At 47.3% G+C, this 19,203-nt stretch overlaps 1 protein-coding gene across 1 annotated transcript in view; it reads left to right on the plus strand.

The window, feature by feature from the left end:
- Positions 1–19,203, plus strand: part of T265_05234 (hypothetical protein) — a gene marked incomplete at both ends in the record, with an annotated part of 36,598 nt that overhangs the window by 4,203 nt on the left and 13,192 nt on the right. Inside the window, 8 exons of the mRNA XM_009170189.1 lie at positions 3,534–3,715; positions 3,761–4,003; positions 5,093–5,223; positions 8,414–8,520; positions 10,726–10,881; positions 12,536–12,729; positions 15,153–15,366; positions 16,738–17,307. Of these exons, the coding sequence (XP_009168453.1) occupies positions 3,534–3,715; positions 3,761–4,003; positions 5,093–5,223; positions 8,414–8,520; positions 10,726–10,881; positions 12,536–12,729; positions 15,153–15,366; positions 16,738–17,307 (1,797 nt within the window). The remainder of the gene's footprint in view (positions 1–3,533; positions 3,716–3,760; positions 4,004–5,092; positions 5,224–8,413; positions 8,521–10,725; positions 10,882–12,535; positions 12,730–15,152; positions 15,367–16,737; positions 17,308–19,203) is intronic.

Below are 19,203 nucleotides of genomic sequence, written 5' to 3' on the forward strand. Positions count from 1 at the left end.
TCTATCTGGCCGCTTTCAATGTTCGCACTCTGAAGCAAGCAGGACAACAAGCTGCTCTTGCACTCACACTGGACTCGCTTGGCATTGATGTGTGCTGTGTCTCAGAAACGAGAATTCAAGATGCAAGCACAGTTATTGAGCTAACTGCCCTATCAGTCTCTACTCGCTTCCGGCTCCGCACCTCTGGTGATCCAGAAGCTGCTGCGGCGGGATGTGCAGGGGTTGGTATTGTGCTAAGTCACCGGGCGGAAGTATCCCTACTCGACTGGATACCTGTTGATAGTCGCCTCTGTGCAGTTTGTCTGGCAACGTCTGTGAAGGAGTCTCACAAGTGGCAAGTTGATAGATGTCTGGTTTTATGCAGTACTAACTTCCGAAATAGCCGAAACCCCGTGGCCACTTGGTGTCCTCGAACTGCAGGCCAGCCACAAACTCAAATCGATCACTTACAGGAATACACAAATTTACACATTAAAGAGCGCTAAGTTTGCATAACTTTCATATAGAAAGGGGTACTAGTTAACTCTAAGAAGAATGCCTCAGAGTGAGCAGTTCAAAAAAATGGGGAGGGGTTAAAATACTCAGACGTATCAGAACTACAGTTTTGGGCGTAAGCGGCTACATTGAACCGGCAGCGTTTATTGGTGCCTTACAGAAGTTGTCGAAGGAACTTCACAGAAGCGACTTTCAACGGGGAACCATTCAAGCAGAGACCCTTCACCTGGGTGGCTCAATCAGCCGCAGCGGCTTCAGAATCATCAGGATTGCACAACCGGAAGCAGGAATAAACTGATGGGTAGATCGTTTAACAACCCCAACGGGGTCTGGAATCCTCGTTTCAGTGAGACAGCTCGGAGAATTGAAATCCAACATACATGTAGGAGCAGCCTGTTGTCCAATCTGTTCCTGACTGCGAAGTTTGGAGACTGCCAGGTCAACCTGGGTTTGACGCGTGATTTCGAAGTGTCTACAGCGTTGGTGGCCGAGTTAACTGTAAACTTCGCAACAAACGGCAACGGATGGCGGACTGATCTTTCAATCCTTCCCAATGGGCCCACGAAGATATCGTTGATGGGGTGTGGGTAGGTGGGAGAGAGCGATTAATGGATGATGAAAAGCGACAGACGTCTGCGGTGGCCTACTTTCGCTTACCAGCCCAGTTTTATGCAAGAAATAAGGCGACTCGACTGGTGGGACGGCCGATGTGGAATGAGGTTATATGTGGTTGTATGAGATAGTCGTTAAGGTGCGGACTTACTGACCGGAATACCCGCTGTTCGAACCCAACCCCAGCATCTCGACTGCTCCTCACTCACACTCAGCTCTTGTACTTCTTTTGGACGGCATGGCCACCAGGCACCGAAAACGTGTTGCAGCTGAACGCCTTTTTATATTTTGTTATCAAGTGGTTGTACTAACGCTGGAATACTGCCAGGGCTCTTAAACCTGGACAGGAGGACGAATAAGGTCCTCAGCCATCACCTTTGGCTAAAAGCCTAGTCACAAGGCAGCGGCGGTTGGTTTAAGACCTTCAGAATAGCCTACGTTTGCAAGTTGCCAGTCGAAGGGCCAAGAGGCATCTAGTCCATCCTGTAACTTGACCACCCTGGAATGAAAGGCTCTGTGAGTAAATACGTGTACACCTCCAAGTGTAGATTCAGTGGATTACGGTGGTGCGCGATCGTCACACCGCGGTAAGATTTCGTCACAATCAGCTGTGTGCTGCCGAGGTGACGACGCCGCTGAAGTGAAGCTTTTGTAGGCAACTTTTTACCACATGATCAAATAAATATTTTTTCCGTTTCAGACTTAGAGAGTGACTAGTAGCGTCACTTTTGCTGATTTCACCTCTGCGAACAATCCTAGCCCCACCTGATTAGGTGATATGACGGAACGGAGTTTACATTGACACTACACCACATTTGGGCAGCTGTCAAACTTCTCCGTTGGTTGAGATAGTTTCGCTGTACACAGTATCTCAGCTCTTGTACTTCTTTTGGACGGCATGGCCACCAGGCACCGAAAACGTGTTGCAGCTGAACGCCTTTTTATATTTTGTTATCAAGTGGTTGTACTAACGCTGGAATACTGCCAGGGCTCTTAAACCTGGACAGGAGGACGAATAAGGTCCTCAGCCATCACCTTTGGCTAAAAGCCTAGTCACAAGGCAGCGGCGGTTGGTTTAAGACCTTCAGAATAGCCTACGTTTGCAAGTTGCCAGTCGAAGGGCCAAGAGGCATCTAGTCCATCCTGTAACTTGACCACCCTGGAATGAAAGGCTCTGTGAGTAAATACGTGTACACCTCCAAGTGTAGATTCAGTGGATTACGGTGGTGCGCGATCGTCACACCGCGGTAAGATTTCGTCACAATCAGCTGTGTGCTGCCGAGGTGACGACGCCGCTGAAGTGAAGCTTTTGTAGGCAACTTTTTACCACATGATCAAATAAATATTTTTTCCGTTTCAGACTTAGAGAGTGACTAGTAGCGTCACTTTTGCTGATTTCACCTCTGCGAACAATCCTAGCCCCACCTGATTAGGTGATATGACGGAACGGAGTTTACATTGACACTACACCACATTTGGGCAGCTGTCAAACTTCTCCGTTGGTTGAGATAGTTTCGCTGTATTTGTTTACTAAAACCGACGCACGAACTCAAAAAAGCTCGAATCTATTCGACCGCCCTTGAGAATTTTTGAATATCAAGAGGTGCTTGTTTCAAGTCACCACCATCATCGTCACCGACAGCAAAACATCACTTGTACATAACGACACTTAATTACTATGGCTTTTTCATATGATAACCGTAGATTGAGGGTTTCGGAAATTCTCAGTTATTCAACCAAGGACGTATCACGACCGTAGCTGGGGCTATCTCAAGTTTGTTATGAGGTAGTCTATTGTGCGTCTGATACCTGAGTTTCTAAACCTCGATCTCCGCAAATCACCGTACTGTATGATATACTGTATCACCTGTCGAAAAGCATGCTGTTCTGTCACCTCCAATGTGTCATAGGTCAACAGGTTAGCATCGTGCGATTTGGAAGAACAGTACAAAAAGTCTGGGTGAAACTTTTTATTGACATCCCCAGCTTTACTTAACCCCTCCTAGTTTGATTCAGGTAACAGAAAATTTAGTTCATTAACCTGAATCGCCTTCAAAGCTATCAGACCCGTATATCGGATATCATATGCTATCCGTTGAAGATCACCGAGGACGCAGATTCCCCGGTCGCATCTCGTCTCATCTCTAGCTTTAATCGTTACTGATTGTAAACGGTTCTTTAGAGTGATTGGCTTGGATCAGATATCATCAAGTAACACCAATATGCGTAATCTTCTCGATGTTCATGGCAAATATTACAAAACCTCAAGTTCATCCAAAACCCCGGTTTCATTTGCTATTATTTCTGTGTTGGTATCTGTCCCCTCTCACAGATGCCCGTTATGCTTGAATGTTCCGAATGTTGCTTCCAGTTCAACTACATTTTTGTCACATTAGTTAATAAGTCGTTCTCGTATTGATCTTCAGAGCAAGGCGAGGTCATTGTGGATGCGGTCCATGTCCCCTCGGGTGCAACGGCGCGCATTAGCTATGGAAACGTGAAGGTGATCGGCACCGGTTCTTTTGGAGTAGTCTACTCGGCGACTCTGTGCGTTGGCGAGGATCGAGAAGTTGCAATCAAAAAAGTGCTCCAGGACGAACGATACAAGGTGACCTAGTTGTGTGGCGTCCACTTTAATCTGACCATCTTCCAGAATCGAGAATTACAAATATTGAAAGAAATGCACCACACAAACGTTGTGACTTTGTACTATTACTTTTATTCCGTTTCCTCATCGGTGAGCCTCATTTTGGAAGTTCTTACACTTACTATTTTTATTCAGAAACCAAATGAGACCTACCTGAATCTTGTCCAAGAATTCATACCGCAAACTCTTAGTCGCTTAATCAAACACTACTGGCGAATACGACAGGTAATACCTCTGGCTCTGGTCAAAGTAAGTCTACACTCCTGTGCTTCGTCGCTCTCTAGCCCAGGACTATAAATACTGCGTGCGTTTCCTTTTAAGGACCTCAAAAACTTTTTGGTAGGGTTTCATTTGGTATCAATCATGATGTCTTCATTTACTTGCTATTGCAACACCCTTGTTTCTCTCGAAAGAAAGCAGACTTTTGGACTCCCTCACTTCGGAGATGCATGTATACAACTGAGCTGAATTGTATCAGATTGCGGGTGATTACGCAACAATTGTGAAGTTTACGTGTACAGTGTGTAACTAAGTGTTCGCTGGTCTCGCAGTGTTGACATGTTAATAACCGTCCTTCATTCTCCGTCGCCTAACGAGGTGTTTCTATCGGGATCTCTAATCACCCTCCAAATCAGAAACGGTCCCACGAACTCCCGCATACTCATCCTAAAAACCTCCCCTTGACATGGTTGCTACCCGAATATCAGCTTCTGTCCTATGCTGAGGTAGTTTCGAAATTGTATTTTCAATTCATTCCCAATCACCTGTGTTGCTCAGCTCTCCAGTAACAGCACTGGTGGCACATGAGATATATCCTTTAAGTATACTTTGCCTTGGAAGGTTGTGTCATGACCCTATTCACTTTCAAGCCATAACTCTTTAGTTTCACTGCGTGCCGCACAAATATACTACACCAGATGTAAATATCACGACCGACGGCCTTAGTGACAGACTAAAGGAGTACCACATGTAGAGTGGCAGTCTTGTTTAGTCATGAACATTGCGATGTAAGGATCAGTCCTAGATTTATCAGGGTCGTTGTCTAGCCACAAGCCTCTTCGAAGCCATAAGTTCCTCAGCTTGCGTTTTGTAACTCTCATAGGTCGGGATTTCCATGCGACCCTTAAAGGACTTTGCTGTTGGTTATCCATAAATGGTCATACTCCCCTGGAGGAATCACTGCTAGAGAAATAACGCTGTGAACTCTCTGGGCTTGGCTTTTTATCCTTTTGGAGATGGGAAATACTCTCTTCAAACTGGAACGGATGGATTTTTTATAAATCACTTGTTTGATGAGTCGCCATCTTTTATTTAATCCGTCTTGTATCTGTTTTCCAGTTGTACAGCTTCCAACTCATCCGTGGCCTGGCCTATATTCACAGCCTAGATGTCTGCCACCGGGACATAAAGCCCCAGAACCTGCTCATCAATCCTGAATCGGGTATACTGAAAATATGTGACTTTGGCAGGTGAGTGATTATCTCCGCTTCTGAACACTACGTGTCTCTTGACCAAGCAGGTTGCCTCATACCTCGCCGGTATCTTGTAGCGGCAACACTCTATGGTGCTTATGAGACCCACTTTGGCAGTTTGAATGCCCGGAGTGGCCTTTTCTTGGTTGAGAACGCTGCTTCTGGTCCCAAACTCTCAACACCAACGCGCACCTATCTGTCGTCAACTGCTATTTTGACGGAAACACCACACATAAATGGTCCGCATTCAGGGCCCAAGTGGTGATGCGAGCGATCCCGCGCCACGCTTCTTTCCTCAACCCCCGCCTCCATTTTTACCCCCTGTCCCACTGTAATCAATCATGACCACTGCCGTGTGTGCTTTCCAGTGAGAATTTCATTAGAAGCTGTTCCCCACTTATGACCGGCGCATGATTTTCGAGGGACGAGGGAGTCCGCTACAGGCGCATCTGGTCATTTTGCGTCTGTTGCAGTTTGGTGCCATTGTATGAAACACTAACCACTGCATCTTGCTAAGGAAAACTGAATAGGGTACAAAAATTTACGAACGTATCAACACGAAACTCGGCTGCATAAACTATTTCAATCTTTTCATGATGGGAGACAAAACAAACTCAACCAAGGAGTATATGAATGATTCTGAATGCGATGGCCCACAACAAACGTTACGCTTCAGTTTAAACGCGGTTTGAGCTTAAAAACTGCGCACAGTTCACTTTCAATTTTCTCAAACTTAGTTGGAAAACCTGCTAGTCAGGAAACGGCTTGTCCTGTTCCTTGGTTAAATTCGTTTGCAAAGCCACCCTTCTAGTTCATTTCGTTTCAGGACGGTTTGAAACCGAACAGACATGCTATGACAGTGTCGTATGGATCTAGTCAAGTAGTATTTGGTGATGGTGTTTACAAACAATCTGGAACGGAGCTGGTGTTTATAATTCGCTCATGATAGCCACAAGCTTTGGCCCCGTTACAGGTTTACAATGCTAATTTGAAATTGACCCATCACACAAACCTGTAATCAATCATATGGTTGAGGATTCTCAATCAAGGCCTCCGGCATTGTCCGAGCGAGTGCTGGACAGGTGGTCTGACCTGATCTCACATCCTAGAGGACCCGCTCTACATCTATCCTCCTAGAATAGGGGCGAGGTGACGCAAGTGGTTAGAGCGTGAATTTACTGACCGGAAGGTCCGTGGTTCGAACCCGACCTCTGCTTCTCGACTTCCCCTGTCTAGACTTGGGCAACCTGGCAGTATCCCAGCCCTCGTGCTTCCTTCAGGTGGCATGGCAGCTAGGCACCGAAAGGATGCCACAGCTGAACGATTTATTTATTTATTGTTATCCCCGTTGAATAGCTCCGTCATTGTCTGGTTATGCTTCAAGTAGAATGAAGGCCAGTCCTTACCTTGCACTTCAGTCACGTGATTTCCAAGTTTACGTCTTTTTTTAATTTTTGGCTTTCAGTTTATAATATTACTTCCTTTGCTGCCACACTCCTTTTCTGGGGTGGTCACGTGCCCCTCAATTACGCATGGAAAGCGGGATTCTGTGCACCGGCTCGAACACCTACATGTACGCCTTAGAGCCTTTTATCAGAATCTTTCTCCATTCATAAAAAAATGGCCTGCCCCGTGTGACTGACCTGACAATTCAGGTTCTCTCGCGTGCGTTGGTGGAGGAGGGGCTACGTACTCGTCTCATGTGTCAAATTTCTCAGTGCGGCCTGAATATGTACCGCTAATAAGCCCCCATAAGAGGTCCGTGGTTCGAACCCGACCTCTACTTCTTGACTTCCCCTGTCTAGGCTTGGGCAACCTGTCAGTATCCCAGCCCTCGTGGTTCCTTCGGGTGGCATGGCAGTTGGGCGCCGAAAGGGTCATACAACTGAATGGTTTTCTTATTAATCGGAACACGCCTGTTTCCCATAGCAAAAACCTCCGTCACCTGAGCTTCCGATATCTACCCAAGCTTTCGATCTTTCCTTAAACTCTTCACTATTTGGTGCTTGAGGGATGTACGTGTGCCGCCGTCCTCATTATCTGCCGGTGTGGAGTTGCTAGCACAGATCAGAATTGGCGATCTCAACAACACCCAGTGGTCATTTGACTGTACCGGAGGAATCGGATAAGCAGCACTGAAGGCCGCTAGCGTAGCTCCTCCCACATTTTGCCCTGCTTCGTCCACATGCCCGCCACCAGTATAGTGTTGGTTTACTGTAGAAAGTAATTGTGCTAGCTTAGATCGATGCTAAGTTCTACTGCGCATACGCACTGCAGGTATTCTCTGAGCATCACCAGTCCCTTCGGTGTTAGAAGTAAGTCGACCTTACTGAATAATGCAGCGGCGGTCACTGTCAACTGTTGGGCCATCAGGCTGTGTGGTTTTCCGTGACGACATTTTCTAACCCGTTCTTTCTCGGTGAAAAACAGCATTGTTGCTCCCATAAATATTGGTATGCTGGTCGCCTGAGGGAAACACCTTACTGCCTTCATACTCCCATCACAGTTCGGCCTTTTTCTCAAACCTCGCAGTGCGAATACACATAGCATGAAGTCCGCCGCTGTTCGTCTGACTGCTCCCCTTCCATCCTCCTTGCATAGTTGAACCTTGTGGAACTGAGTTCCAGCCAGTATAGCTCGCAGGACGGTTGCGGCATTCAAGCTCGACTTCCAAACATCGTGGCAGCTTTGTGCTCGGAACAGTACAACTTTGCCCGCAGACCCCCTTTTACTACAGTTGATTGTCGTACGAGAGATCGCCGTCCATCGTCTTACTGCTCCATTGATCTTCCGCGATAGTTCAACTCCGACTTATTACGTTACAGTCAATGTTATCCCCGAAATCTTGGTAGCAGCCCTCGATCGAGATTCAAAGAGGCCGAAATCCCGAGCATCTTTCGGCGTTTATAAACAATGGTCTGGAGGAGTTAACCCATCTAATTTTTGTTTGGTCTTGACGTCTTTCAGCCTACCAGTATGAACGGCGCGCTGTACAAATGCCCACTAGCATCTCGTGCAGTTTGCGAACTTTGCTTCTTTAGTTCGGAATCATGTTATATCACGATTAAATACTGCTTCAAAACTACTCGGCTTCAACCCAGTCCTCGGTTCTTTATTCCAAATAAAACGGTGAATTCACAGTATCCACTCATCCATCTCCTTTTTTCCCATTTTCTCGTCTCGCTAGTGCCAAAATCCTCAGTCCGACAGAGGCGAACGTGTCCTACATTTGTTCGCGTTATTATCGGGCACCGGAGTTGATTTTCGGCGCGACGCATTACACCGTGCTGATCGGTAAGCTTCCCTGATTGATTGATTCCATTCTTGTTCCGTTTTCTGTGGACGGTCTATTCTAATTCCTTGTTCGAAAACGGGGTGAGACACTTGCTTTAGCACACGTCTGTGGCTTTCAACAGCCGCCCAAGTGACACTGAAAACCGAAGATTTGCGACTTTCGGGTAGCTAAGGGCCGATATCCCCGGGGCAATGACTCGTGCCAACACGTTCGCAGTATTGAAAACCCCACTCTGCCCACATGTATGGAGCAACGTGTCAAATTGTCTCATTGGTTATGTTCACAACCTTTTGTCAACACAGTGAATATGCATGATCATTATCTGCCATTACAAGGATAGTTACGAACGAAAACTTTTCGTGCTACCTTTCCTGGTTTGAACAAGACCCACAAAACTTAGCTATACGAAGACGGGGTTTGCACATGATTAAATAATAACAAAAGCGAAAGATTCGTTTGAGCTTCCCGTAGAAACCGCTGTTTCGCGACTCAGCACCAACTTTCTCCTACATCTGGTTTGGTGTCAAGTGGGAAATAGGGTTGATAAAAACTCGGGGACCGCACCTGTGCGGCGGGCTTCAAGGCAGGGTCAAACCTGTAGTGGGCTATGTAAAAGCTTCCATAAGCCCCTCAAGTAGTATCCCATCAAATCAATGCAATCCTACTGATGGATACTACCATCGAACTTTAATTAATCTTGTTTACGAGCTCCGTTGGCTTCAGTGTGTGTTGACTGGAAAAGTCCCGTCACAAGGAGACTGGACCTTACAGCGCTGTGACCATTTGTGCGAACTATACTGGAGAGTTTTTTTCGCTTGATACACACAGAGCTTTCATACCGTGTTAGTCACTGGTCCGAGGTCTTCTGGTCCTCTAAGTTGGGGGTTGGAAGATTGGTAGTGACTTACCCCTTCAAAATTTAGACTGCTATGACGTTCTCATGCCAAAGACTTTGGTTGAGAATTATAATCATCCTCTTGTCTGAGTTTGGACGCTCCAGAAGTATTCGATCTCACATACAACTACGAATTCCACGCTCTGGAATATCCTAACATCACACCGGCCGTCGTGTGATACCATCAGCCTTACTTGCTGCCTACAACTGGGTGGGTGAGGGAAAAAAGGCCTCCGTTCTTTCCCTATCATGCATTCACTCTTCTCCCCCCCCCCTGCCGTTTTGATATCGACATTCTAAAGGACTGACAGATCCCTTCGGCGCCCATTGTTATTAGCTGCCGGCACGACCACAGGTGCTTCGAAACTATCCTTCAGACCCTATTACTCAGTTCATCTGGCGGTGTTTGACATTCGCACTCTGAAGCAAGCCGGAATGCTCTTTTGCGTACTCTGGACTCGCCTTCTGTCTATGTGTGCTGCCTGTCTGAAACGAGGATTCAAAACGCAAGGCGCTGCGTATGGTTCTGGGGTTGGTGTTGATCTTAGCCACCGAGCTGATGGGTCTCTGGTTGAGTATTTGCCCTTTGATAGTCGCCTCTGTGCTGTTTGCTTGGCAACGTCTGTGAAATTATCCCGTAAATCCTCCGATACTCGCTGTCTGTTTACTATATCTGCTTACACCACAACGGGATGACCAATTGGTTGGGGCGCGGATTTACCGTCCATGGTTCAAACCTGACAGTATCCTAGCCCTCTTGCTTCTTTCGGGTGGCACGGCAGTTAGGCACCGGAAGGGTGCTACATCTGAACAAAACAACCAAAGCCTCTGGGCCACGTGGCGTTCCCCGGCATCCCAGCTAACCTCCACATCGTCACTAGCTATAAATGGTGTGGGTCAACCACTAGTTGTCGCCTGTTTTGAAATATTTGTGTTGATTGGATCATATAACTGTTTGTTACCACTCCCATTTGCGCCTTTCAGCGGCGCTTAAGATGCGCGCCTATGCAAGAAACGGGGGCTAGTCGATGTCAGTGGCGTTCGTACTGTCAGTTTCTTTCCAGATTGTCTGATTGGGCGGTTGGAGGTGTAGGCACCTCAGTATGCTTGACATAGGCCATCAGTGCCAGCACTGATGTTGCTGTCTTTGATGATGATGATCCAACACTGCAAGCTGGACTAGGTGTTACCCATACCGAGTTACCGCCTTTCGAGTGTTGTTCTCCGTGCCTAATTCGGAGTAGTGGAGAACTAGAGATAGACATAATTTGATGGGGGGGGGGCATAAGTGATGCTGTGAAAGGTTTAGGTGCCGTTGGTGCTGTTCGCCTTCCTGGCTTTGGTCCATGTGACCCTCCCTGTGCTCGGCTGGAGGCACCGAACGATACGGCCGCTGGCCGGTATCATTCATGCTGTCAGTTTGTGGCCAGACTATCGGACTGGGTACCTTCGACGTTTATTGCAGGTCAACCCTAGATCTCTTTCCCTGCCTNTTATTGCAGGTCAACCCTAGGTCTCTGTCCCTGCCTCATTTCTTCTGATCATTAGGCTTGATTCAAATTAATTGACATGGTTGCATGGCGGTGATGTACCGATGTTCTCATATGATGCTTCTGTCAGTGATGGCGAACGATAGTAAATTAGCAACATGGCTATTAGCACCAGGCATTTGGCGGGAGAGTTACTGGGATTTCTGTTGGAAGTGACCAAAGGATTTATTTCACTTGAGGTTGATTGCACTGGGGAAAGTTTCCTGTTGCGAAGCAGTTTCCTAACCGCGGGGAATGGTTCGCTCAACTAAATCGTATAGCTGTAGCACCCTTTCGGTGCCTAGCTGCCATGCCACACGAAGGAGGCACGAGGGCAGGGATACTGCCAGGTCGCCCAAGCCTAGACAGGGGAAGTCGAGAGGCAGAGATCGGGTTCGAACCACGAACCTTCCGGTCAGTAAATTCGCGCTCTAACCACTTGGTCCATCTCGCCCGCGGTTCGCTCAACCGCCATCAAGGCAAATCACAGTAGCTTGTACACAAGTGGAAATTCCAAAGACTACATCTAGGCTTTGCAACCCTTATCTGTCGACCCTTCTTGTTTTTTTTTGTCCTGAGTATCTTGGAATGTCGGTTAACACTAGACTTCGTTAGTTCCCTTTTGTTCTATTCACCATAACAGGACTGTCTTAAAATCGCTTGGCAACGTGTTATAGAAGCATTAAGTCCAGTACTGATGCTCCCTACATTGAGTCGTCTGTCGCTGAGCAAACATACGAGTGGCAACTGTCTCTCACGACCTGAGGCGGGTGTTTTGACTTTGGAATTAATCATTTCATTCCGAAAACCGTTCGGACTTTGGTACATGTGAATCGTTGCCAGTGAAAACACTTACGGGGTATTTTCTATTTTATTTTTCGCCGCTGTTCCAGTTGGTTCGATACAGTCTTTCTCGAAGGAGGCTCTTACTCTCTCTCTGTTCCCGTCAGCTTCGCAATTAAAACCCATCACCCCTGACTGATGCCTATAAATCATACAGTGCCAATTTGTTCATTGCTGACGACTTCTTGTCACATTGGATTCTGCCAGCAACTCTCACGTGTGCGAGTGTAGTCATTTTTCGACAATGCATATGCATAGAAGCCTCCGTCGGAATGTGTATTACGTCATCCTGGTACAGTTTTTCAACCTCTGAAGAAGGTTCACCGACTAGCGTTGCTACGAGTGCACATAGGTAAAACCAACCGACTGAGACTCCAGAACGAGAGTATTCGTTCGAACATTTTCATCAAGATTGTGGGTTCCCATCGATCTGCTTTTAGGAGAGTTTATCAACGCAGCAAACCTTACTCGGAAGTCTGTACGTGAACATCTAGCTTTCGGCTCAAAGAGATCCTGCGTAGGCAGCACCTTGCCCAAGCAAGCTGCTCTCGGTCGTGTAACACTTGAAAAACCCCAGGCAAATTTATTCTAGTTTAGCAAAGAAAGGTGGCTGACAGAATGATGCCGAAGGCTACTAACCATATTCCCTCTGATTACTAAAAGTGTTTCGTTAGGCATTTCAGCTCGTGCTCGGGCGCCTTTCAACCCCTCTGTAACACGGTAATTACCGAATGTCATGTGTTCCAGATATGTGGTCTGCTGGTTGTGTTATCGGTGAGCTGCTTCTTGGTCGTCCCCCTCTTTCCCGTGGTTCAGGCGTGGATCAGCTGGTGGAGATCATCAAAGTCTTGGGCACACCGACTCCCGAACAGATTTTAGAGATGAATCCACAGTACAGTGAATTCAAATTTCCCAATATCAGTGGCTGTCCTTGGGAAAAGGTGAGTATTCGTTTTTGACGTCACTCCCTGTTGTGTGCTTCTACTCAGTTGATTTCTGACCTCCAATGAGTTCATTCTAGGTTCGTTGACCAAAGTCCTCGAGTCCACCAAACAGCTAAGGATGGGACAATCTAATGAAAAGAACTACAAATAAAAATATCAAGGAAATCGTCGATGGAGTTGTTTTCCTTAGCGAGAGCATGGTATTCTATACACTTTGAACCAGAAGCCGTTCTGTTATTGAATAGTCTAAGCACCATGTTTTTTTTAATGAATCGCGGTGATGCTGTGAATTAGGTTTTATAATAATTCTCACAGTCCACTCCCCACGGCTTCAAAATGGACACGTCTAAAACAACCAAAAAAGACCCCTTTGGACTGCTCTCTTGTCAGTTTTTATATCGTATTTTTACAGATGCAGTACATCCTCTATTACAATCTCGTTACATCCAAACCAATTTGCTAGTATTAGAGAATTGGTCGTGCCGTGGAGGGACGAATAGACTGACACCTGCGAGTCCCGTGGACAGCTGCACGATTGTATTGAAGAGGGGGTCGTTTGAATGGAAGGGCGCTAGTTAGCGGGCTTACTTGACCACCTGGTACCTACCATACATAGAAGAGACGCATTTGGTCACGGTACGACACTACCGTAATTCCTGGGTGATCGACAAAGTCAAACGGAGCCTTCAGATCAAGAAAACCTGTCACTGCTAGTCGTTTTTAAAGAGCGCCTGTTTCAAAGTGATGATGTGGCCAGTTAAGTCCCGGCTCGGAGCGAAACATAGCTTGGTTCCCTCGCATTTGCCTCTTGTGGTAATCGGCCGACATACTCAAGGTAATACTGGAGAGCGTCTCATATTATACGGCTGATGCCACTGTGGTCTTTGCATGATATTTTTACTCGCCCTTTTGAAGGCTGTAATCACCGTCCGGACGCTCTGTTCTTGTTCCAAATGTGGTAGGATGACCGGAGGAGACGTAGCCACTGTGTGTGGAAAACCTTCAAAGACTGTGTTTGACCATAGGTGCCTCCGAAGCGTTGCTCGCGTCTAATGGGGACATCAGGTCAGTTATGTTGGAGCGTACCAGATGATTTTCGGAACAGATCAGCTGGTCATAAGTAAATACAACCGTTCAGCTGTAGTACCCTTTCAATGCCTAGCTGCCACCCGAAGAAAGCATGAGGACTGAGATGCTGTCAGATTGTCTAAGCCTGAACAGGAGTGGTCGAGATGTCGGGGTGGGTTCGGACCGCAGACCATCCGGTCAGTAAATTCGCGCCTTAACGAGTGAGGTATCTTGAGCTCAAGGTTACGCTACTTAGGTCGCGTACTTCTTATGCCAGAGGAGTGCTTGCCTCGTACAACTTTCTCCCAGCTTTGTATCGGATGGAGAAGACCCGGTGCTGTTAGTCTATGATGTGTCAACGAACCATGAAAACCCTACTAGTCAACTCAACCACGTCCGTAACTACCGTTTCCCCGGAAGTGGATTGCAAGTATGGCTGTGTCATGCAGCCGATGGTGGTCTTGCATCAAAGCGTCCGCCTTCGCTGCACGGTTCTCACGCCCTGTCATGCCTGATATACAGAGCCATTTGATGTCAGTGAACTGATCGGTTTATCGCGTGCAACGTGTAGCTGTCTTTACCCCATTCTCCCTGTGCTCGGTGAACGAATACTGCACGATTTGTGAGCTAAAACGCTGAACTGAACTGAACGGATTGTTTTTCTCCCATCAATAAGAGCTGTTGACCTTGACAATATCCAGTGTTCGTTTGATCGAGTAAGATGAGTTGAACAGGGAATCTTGAGAGATGAGTGCGCGGCTTTCACTCTTCCTTTTATCCACCACGTTCTCATCATCATCAGCTTGCTTACGCATATCCATTAGCTTTCCAACCAGACGGGCTCGATGTGCTTGATCCGCAGAACCTTGTTAAAGAGGATCACCTGGGTGACTGTCTTGAGAGAAAGTGAATTGATAGACGAACTCGCCTGATGCCATAATCGGAATTGGGCATCTCAGACTTAACGGCGATCTTCAATTGAAGCTATCTGCTGGCAACTGGTAGCCACATGATCCAACTCAAACCATTGACTGCTTTCCCCACTTGTTCTAGCTGGGAACGGTGGAAATTTCGCGCACAATCGAAGAGGTCTGTAAAGTTCAGGTGTCCGGTATTTGATGAGGTGGATGTTGGCGTGCTCGCCGCAACGTATGCGAACCGACAGCTAACCTCGAGAACAGACCGACATCCATTTCCTCAACTAGCTGTAAATCCAGCCCAAATACCAGTATCCAGTTTCACTGCTGGTGCGGTAATTTCATTCACAGATTGATGCTTTTAAACTTGGTTTTCCCCGATGTCGAAACTTGTGCTCACTTTCTCACCCTTCTCACGCCGTGAATTTATTCCAGCTTATCCGGCATCGTACCAATGACTCAGCCTTTTCCGTCCTCCGAAAGTTGCTGGTCTACAGTCCTCAGGTCCGTTCGAGTGCTGCCGATATACTGGCGGATAGCTTTTTCGCAGATTTGATTTTCCCACCACCCGGTCATCCACCCAATGCCACAGGGCATTTGCCCAGTGGCAAACCTGCACCGCAATTTCCCACAGAATTCACCGAATCTGGTAGGTCAAGATGTTTTATCTCTGGTTCGGCTGCTAGGTTTTTGCAATTTACACCCACAGAACCCCACAACACATTCTAGCCTCAAATTTCTGTAACCCTCGATGTTAACTGTGAATTCTCTCGGATCCGGGAGCTTCCCTAAAAAATGTGGGGTACCTCTTTACGTCCATAAAAGAGAATTACAATGTTCCCGTAGCCAACGGCCAGTAGTTTTGCTAACTTCATTGAAGAGTAGACGTTCAAATAGGTTTTGTGTGAATTCAAATTTGTGAATTTTGACAGCTAGCGATCTCCTTCGTGGATACTACTGATCTTTCTTTCACCCTATGGGTCACTTCCACTTATTACCATAGCTCCTTGTTTGCATGTGCGTTTGGATTAATCCTGAGCTTCTGTGGCCAAACAGATCGGTCGCTCCCACCGACCTATTCATATCGCTCTCGTCTGAACAGTCCTCTTTGTTGCCCCAACACGATTACCCTGGTTAGTCCTGGGCAGCCACTGAACCCCACTTTCTCTTTCATCGAAATCCTTTAACAGCGGTGTACATGCTTTGCTGTCCCGGGCCGTGAACGTGATTCCGCTCCCCTTCGCAGCCTGCTGCTGAAAACCCTGGTTCCACCGTCCATCTAAGCGCTTATTGGTTTCGTCAGTGATCCGCAACTGCTATGCTACCGCTCGTTCGGCCCTTGGGGTTAAAACGGGTCATAATTCCTCTAAGCTATAGCAATTGCCGAAATAGGGTTGAAAGCGACAGGAATACGGCACTCAGTTGTGTTGCTTTGTGTCCCTAGAGTTGGCGAGAAGACATTGACGGGTGATCGAAATTGCGCTCCATTGTCTCCCCCAGTTAGACTGTGCATCGGGATGGCACTGTTACGCCCAACCGTCATTGGCGTTGATCAGTAGCCATGACTGCACAGAGCAGGATTTGCTATGCGTGTCTGTAGCGCTGCCTTGTACGCAATCAGCGGTGTTCATATACATGTACGAAGTCCGTGAACAATGACTTGCACACTTGCTAGTTCTCCGACAAACCATACACCGCACTTTTCTATTAGAGACTAACACTTGCGTAGTAAATACGTTTCTTCTACAGCAACCGAGCCGCAATCTTGTTTGGACCATCTCTGATGTATATAATTTCAAGAACTAGCTGTTCCACTCTCCTCCGGTAAGCACATTCCTGAGGGAAGGGGCAGCACGTACGTGTAAATCAACTAGTTCAGCTCTGACGCCCTTTTCAGTGCTCTGAGCTGAAGGAGACCTGCGTCGTTCAGCTGTAGCACCCTTTCGGTGCCTACAAGTATCTTCCAAATCCATATTCGGTGTTATGACATTTTCTGACCCCCGTTTTCTTATTTTTCTAGAGTTGTGCTATCTTCCGCAGGACCTCGTCGCGCGTATTCGAGCTTGCAAAGAGGCCGTAGCGGAGGCTGAACTTCGTTCATCTATATCCCCCACCCGGGGCGAAACTGCTTCCGCGGGTCCTAACACACCTACCAATCATCGTGCAGCTATCGGACGTTCTCGAACCTCTCACGAAGAGTCGTCTCGTTCATCCCATGCAGTGAATTTCAACACTGCTAGCGCGCATCCAAATCCACCCCAGTCACGACTGAGCGCAGGTAGCGCGACGTCACGAACTCGTAACATGCTGGCCTCCTCAGTCATTGACATGCGGACCAACTCGGGTTCGCGTCCACGACAAAAAAACCGACTGAGCGAGTCGATAGATCAGGCGATCATCACAACCAATATGCGTCCCAGCTATACTGCCCGAGATCGTTCCGCTTCGATGCACTTATCACAGTCTGTACAGGAAGTAAACGAACCAGGTCGCAGTGATCGGCCTGCCTCTCGGAGGTCCAGTCGAGTTCAAAGCGTGTACAGTCGGCCTAGTCTTCACAACAACAAATCAACTAACCGGTCTGGACAAGGTAAGTTTTTACACGGATGCCGAGTTTTTTGTACCCCATCCGACAAAAACTGTGCCTCTATCTTATTCCCACAGAAACTAATCGGTTCCACGGATAATCCGTTCACCAGTTTTGCTTTGCTTGCACTTCATGGTCGAAAAACTTCGTCTATGCTTGGTGAAACGATTCATTTTGTCAAAATCCGTTTCTCACTCGATCACTATACTTTGTCAAGTAGTGTTTGTGTGCGAAGTCCCACACTCATTTGGGAGACTCAAATGCGTCCCTGAGTTGTTGCGAACGATAATGTTTCACACAAAAACTAGTTAATTACGATGCTTTCATCGCCTGAATTACGCAGCCGAACTGTTTGTGATCGTTGGAGCGGCATGTGCCTCACTTGAGAGCTTCACTCAGCACTACAATCTAAGTTGACAACCGCGAGCCATGTGCATGATGGGTCGGGTCGCCGCAGCTTATGACAGCGGACAATATCGAATAGAGGGAATGCGGAAAAACAAACAAAAAAGAACAGCGGGTTAACGATTAATAACAAGAGAACAAATGCAACATCGCCATGTTGGTGAATGCCTCCAACTACTGATGTAGTGAGTCTTCGGTGTCCAGAACTAGCAGACGGCATGTACCAATTCAGCCAAGACGCCCGGTTATGTTTTCATACTCCGCCTGCAGATCGTGCATTGTGATATTTTCCAGTCGGTGCTTGTATGAGCATACGATACGGAGTAAGGAGCACCCGACCGTCCCAGCGAAGCTAATGCAGCCGAAGCAACTTCTCAGTTATACAAGCAGCATTTTTGTCACTACTCCGACGTTTTAACAATACATATGCAATGCTTCGTAAGTACCGGGGGGGGGGGGCCGAGATGGAGCGCGAATTTACTGACCAGAAGGTCCGTGGTTCGAGCCCGACCTCTGCCACTCGACTTCCCCTGTCTAGGCTTGGGCGACCTGGCAGTATCCCAGCCCTCTTGCCTTCTTCGTGTGGCATGGCAGCTCGGACCTGAAAGGGTGCTACGATGAATTCTTAAGTACCGATTTTCAAGGCAAACTCTTCTTTTGCCCTCATTTTACTGTAGCCATGCTTCAGCTGTAAAGCAACACGATGCAATTTCATCGACAGATTATCACGTCAACCCCAGAGGTGTTTTGTTTGAAAGAAAGCAGACCGAACTCTAGCCATTCCTGCATTCACTTAGTCAGAAGTACTGCTATCCTAACCGATGCACCTACCCAGATAGGTAAATCTGTGGTGATTTTCATACCATGACCCGACCGATCTTGTGGCAGCACTTTACACCTTGAAAGTGCAAATCGCTTACCGAATCGCATGGCAACATTATCTAGTGTGCCTGGGCAGAATCTGAACCACGTAACATGATATCGTCTTTAAGGTCCTCCTTGGAAAAGGGCGAATGATACGGTGAGCGTTTCCTCGACACTTGATTGGACTACGTAGTTGAAGAGGGAAGTTAGAAAAGGTCGGCCCTGACTGATGACAAACTCTGGAGAATATTCTGTGTAAACTTTTGTGTGCTAGTGGGTGTTGGAGCAATAAGACTGGAGAAGTGTGATGAAAACGTTTGGCACAAATTCGAGGCATTGCCACAAACGGGTGTGATCGGCCGAGTCGAACGCCGCTTTCAGACGCAGAAAGACAACAGTTGTTGCCTTCTGTTCGTGTGGCGGTGCTGCAGAAGTTGTGGAAACTTAAAGGTGTTTTGATTGCGTCCACGACCCGGCTGGTTTTCGCCACTGTCTCTCTCAATCCTTCATGGGTAATACCTGTGAGCAAATTAGGAGCGATAGTGGTTGGATTGGTATCCCATTGATTCTAGCATTAAGATATAGCACCTTTTTAAAATGCTGGAATGAATGACGAAAGCTGCCACTCCT

Source organism: Opisthorchis viverrini, assembly GCF_000715545.1.
Source record: "Opisthorchis viverrini unplaced genomic scaffold opera_v5_95, whole genome shotgun sequence".
Taxonomy (NCBI): Eukaryota; Metazoa; Platyhelminthes; class Trematoda; order Opisthorchiida; family Opisthorchiidae; genus Opisthorchis; species Opisthorchis viverrini.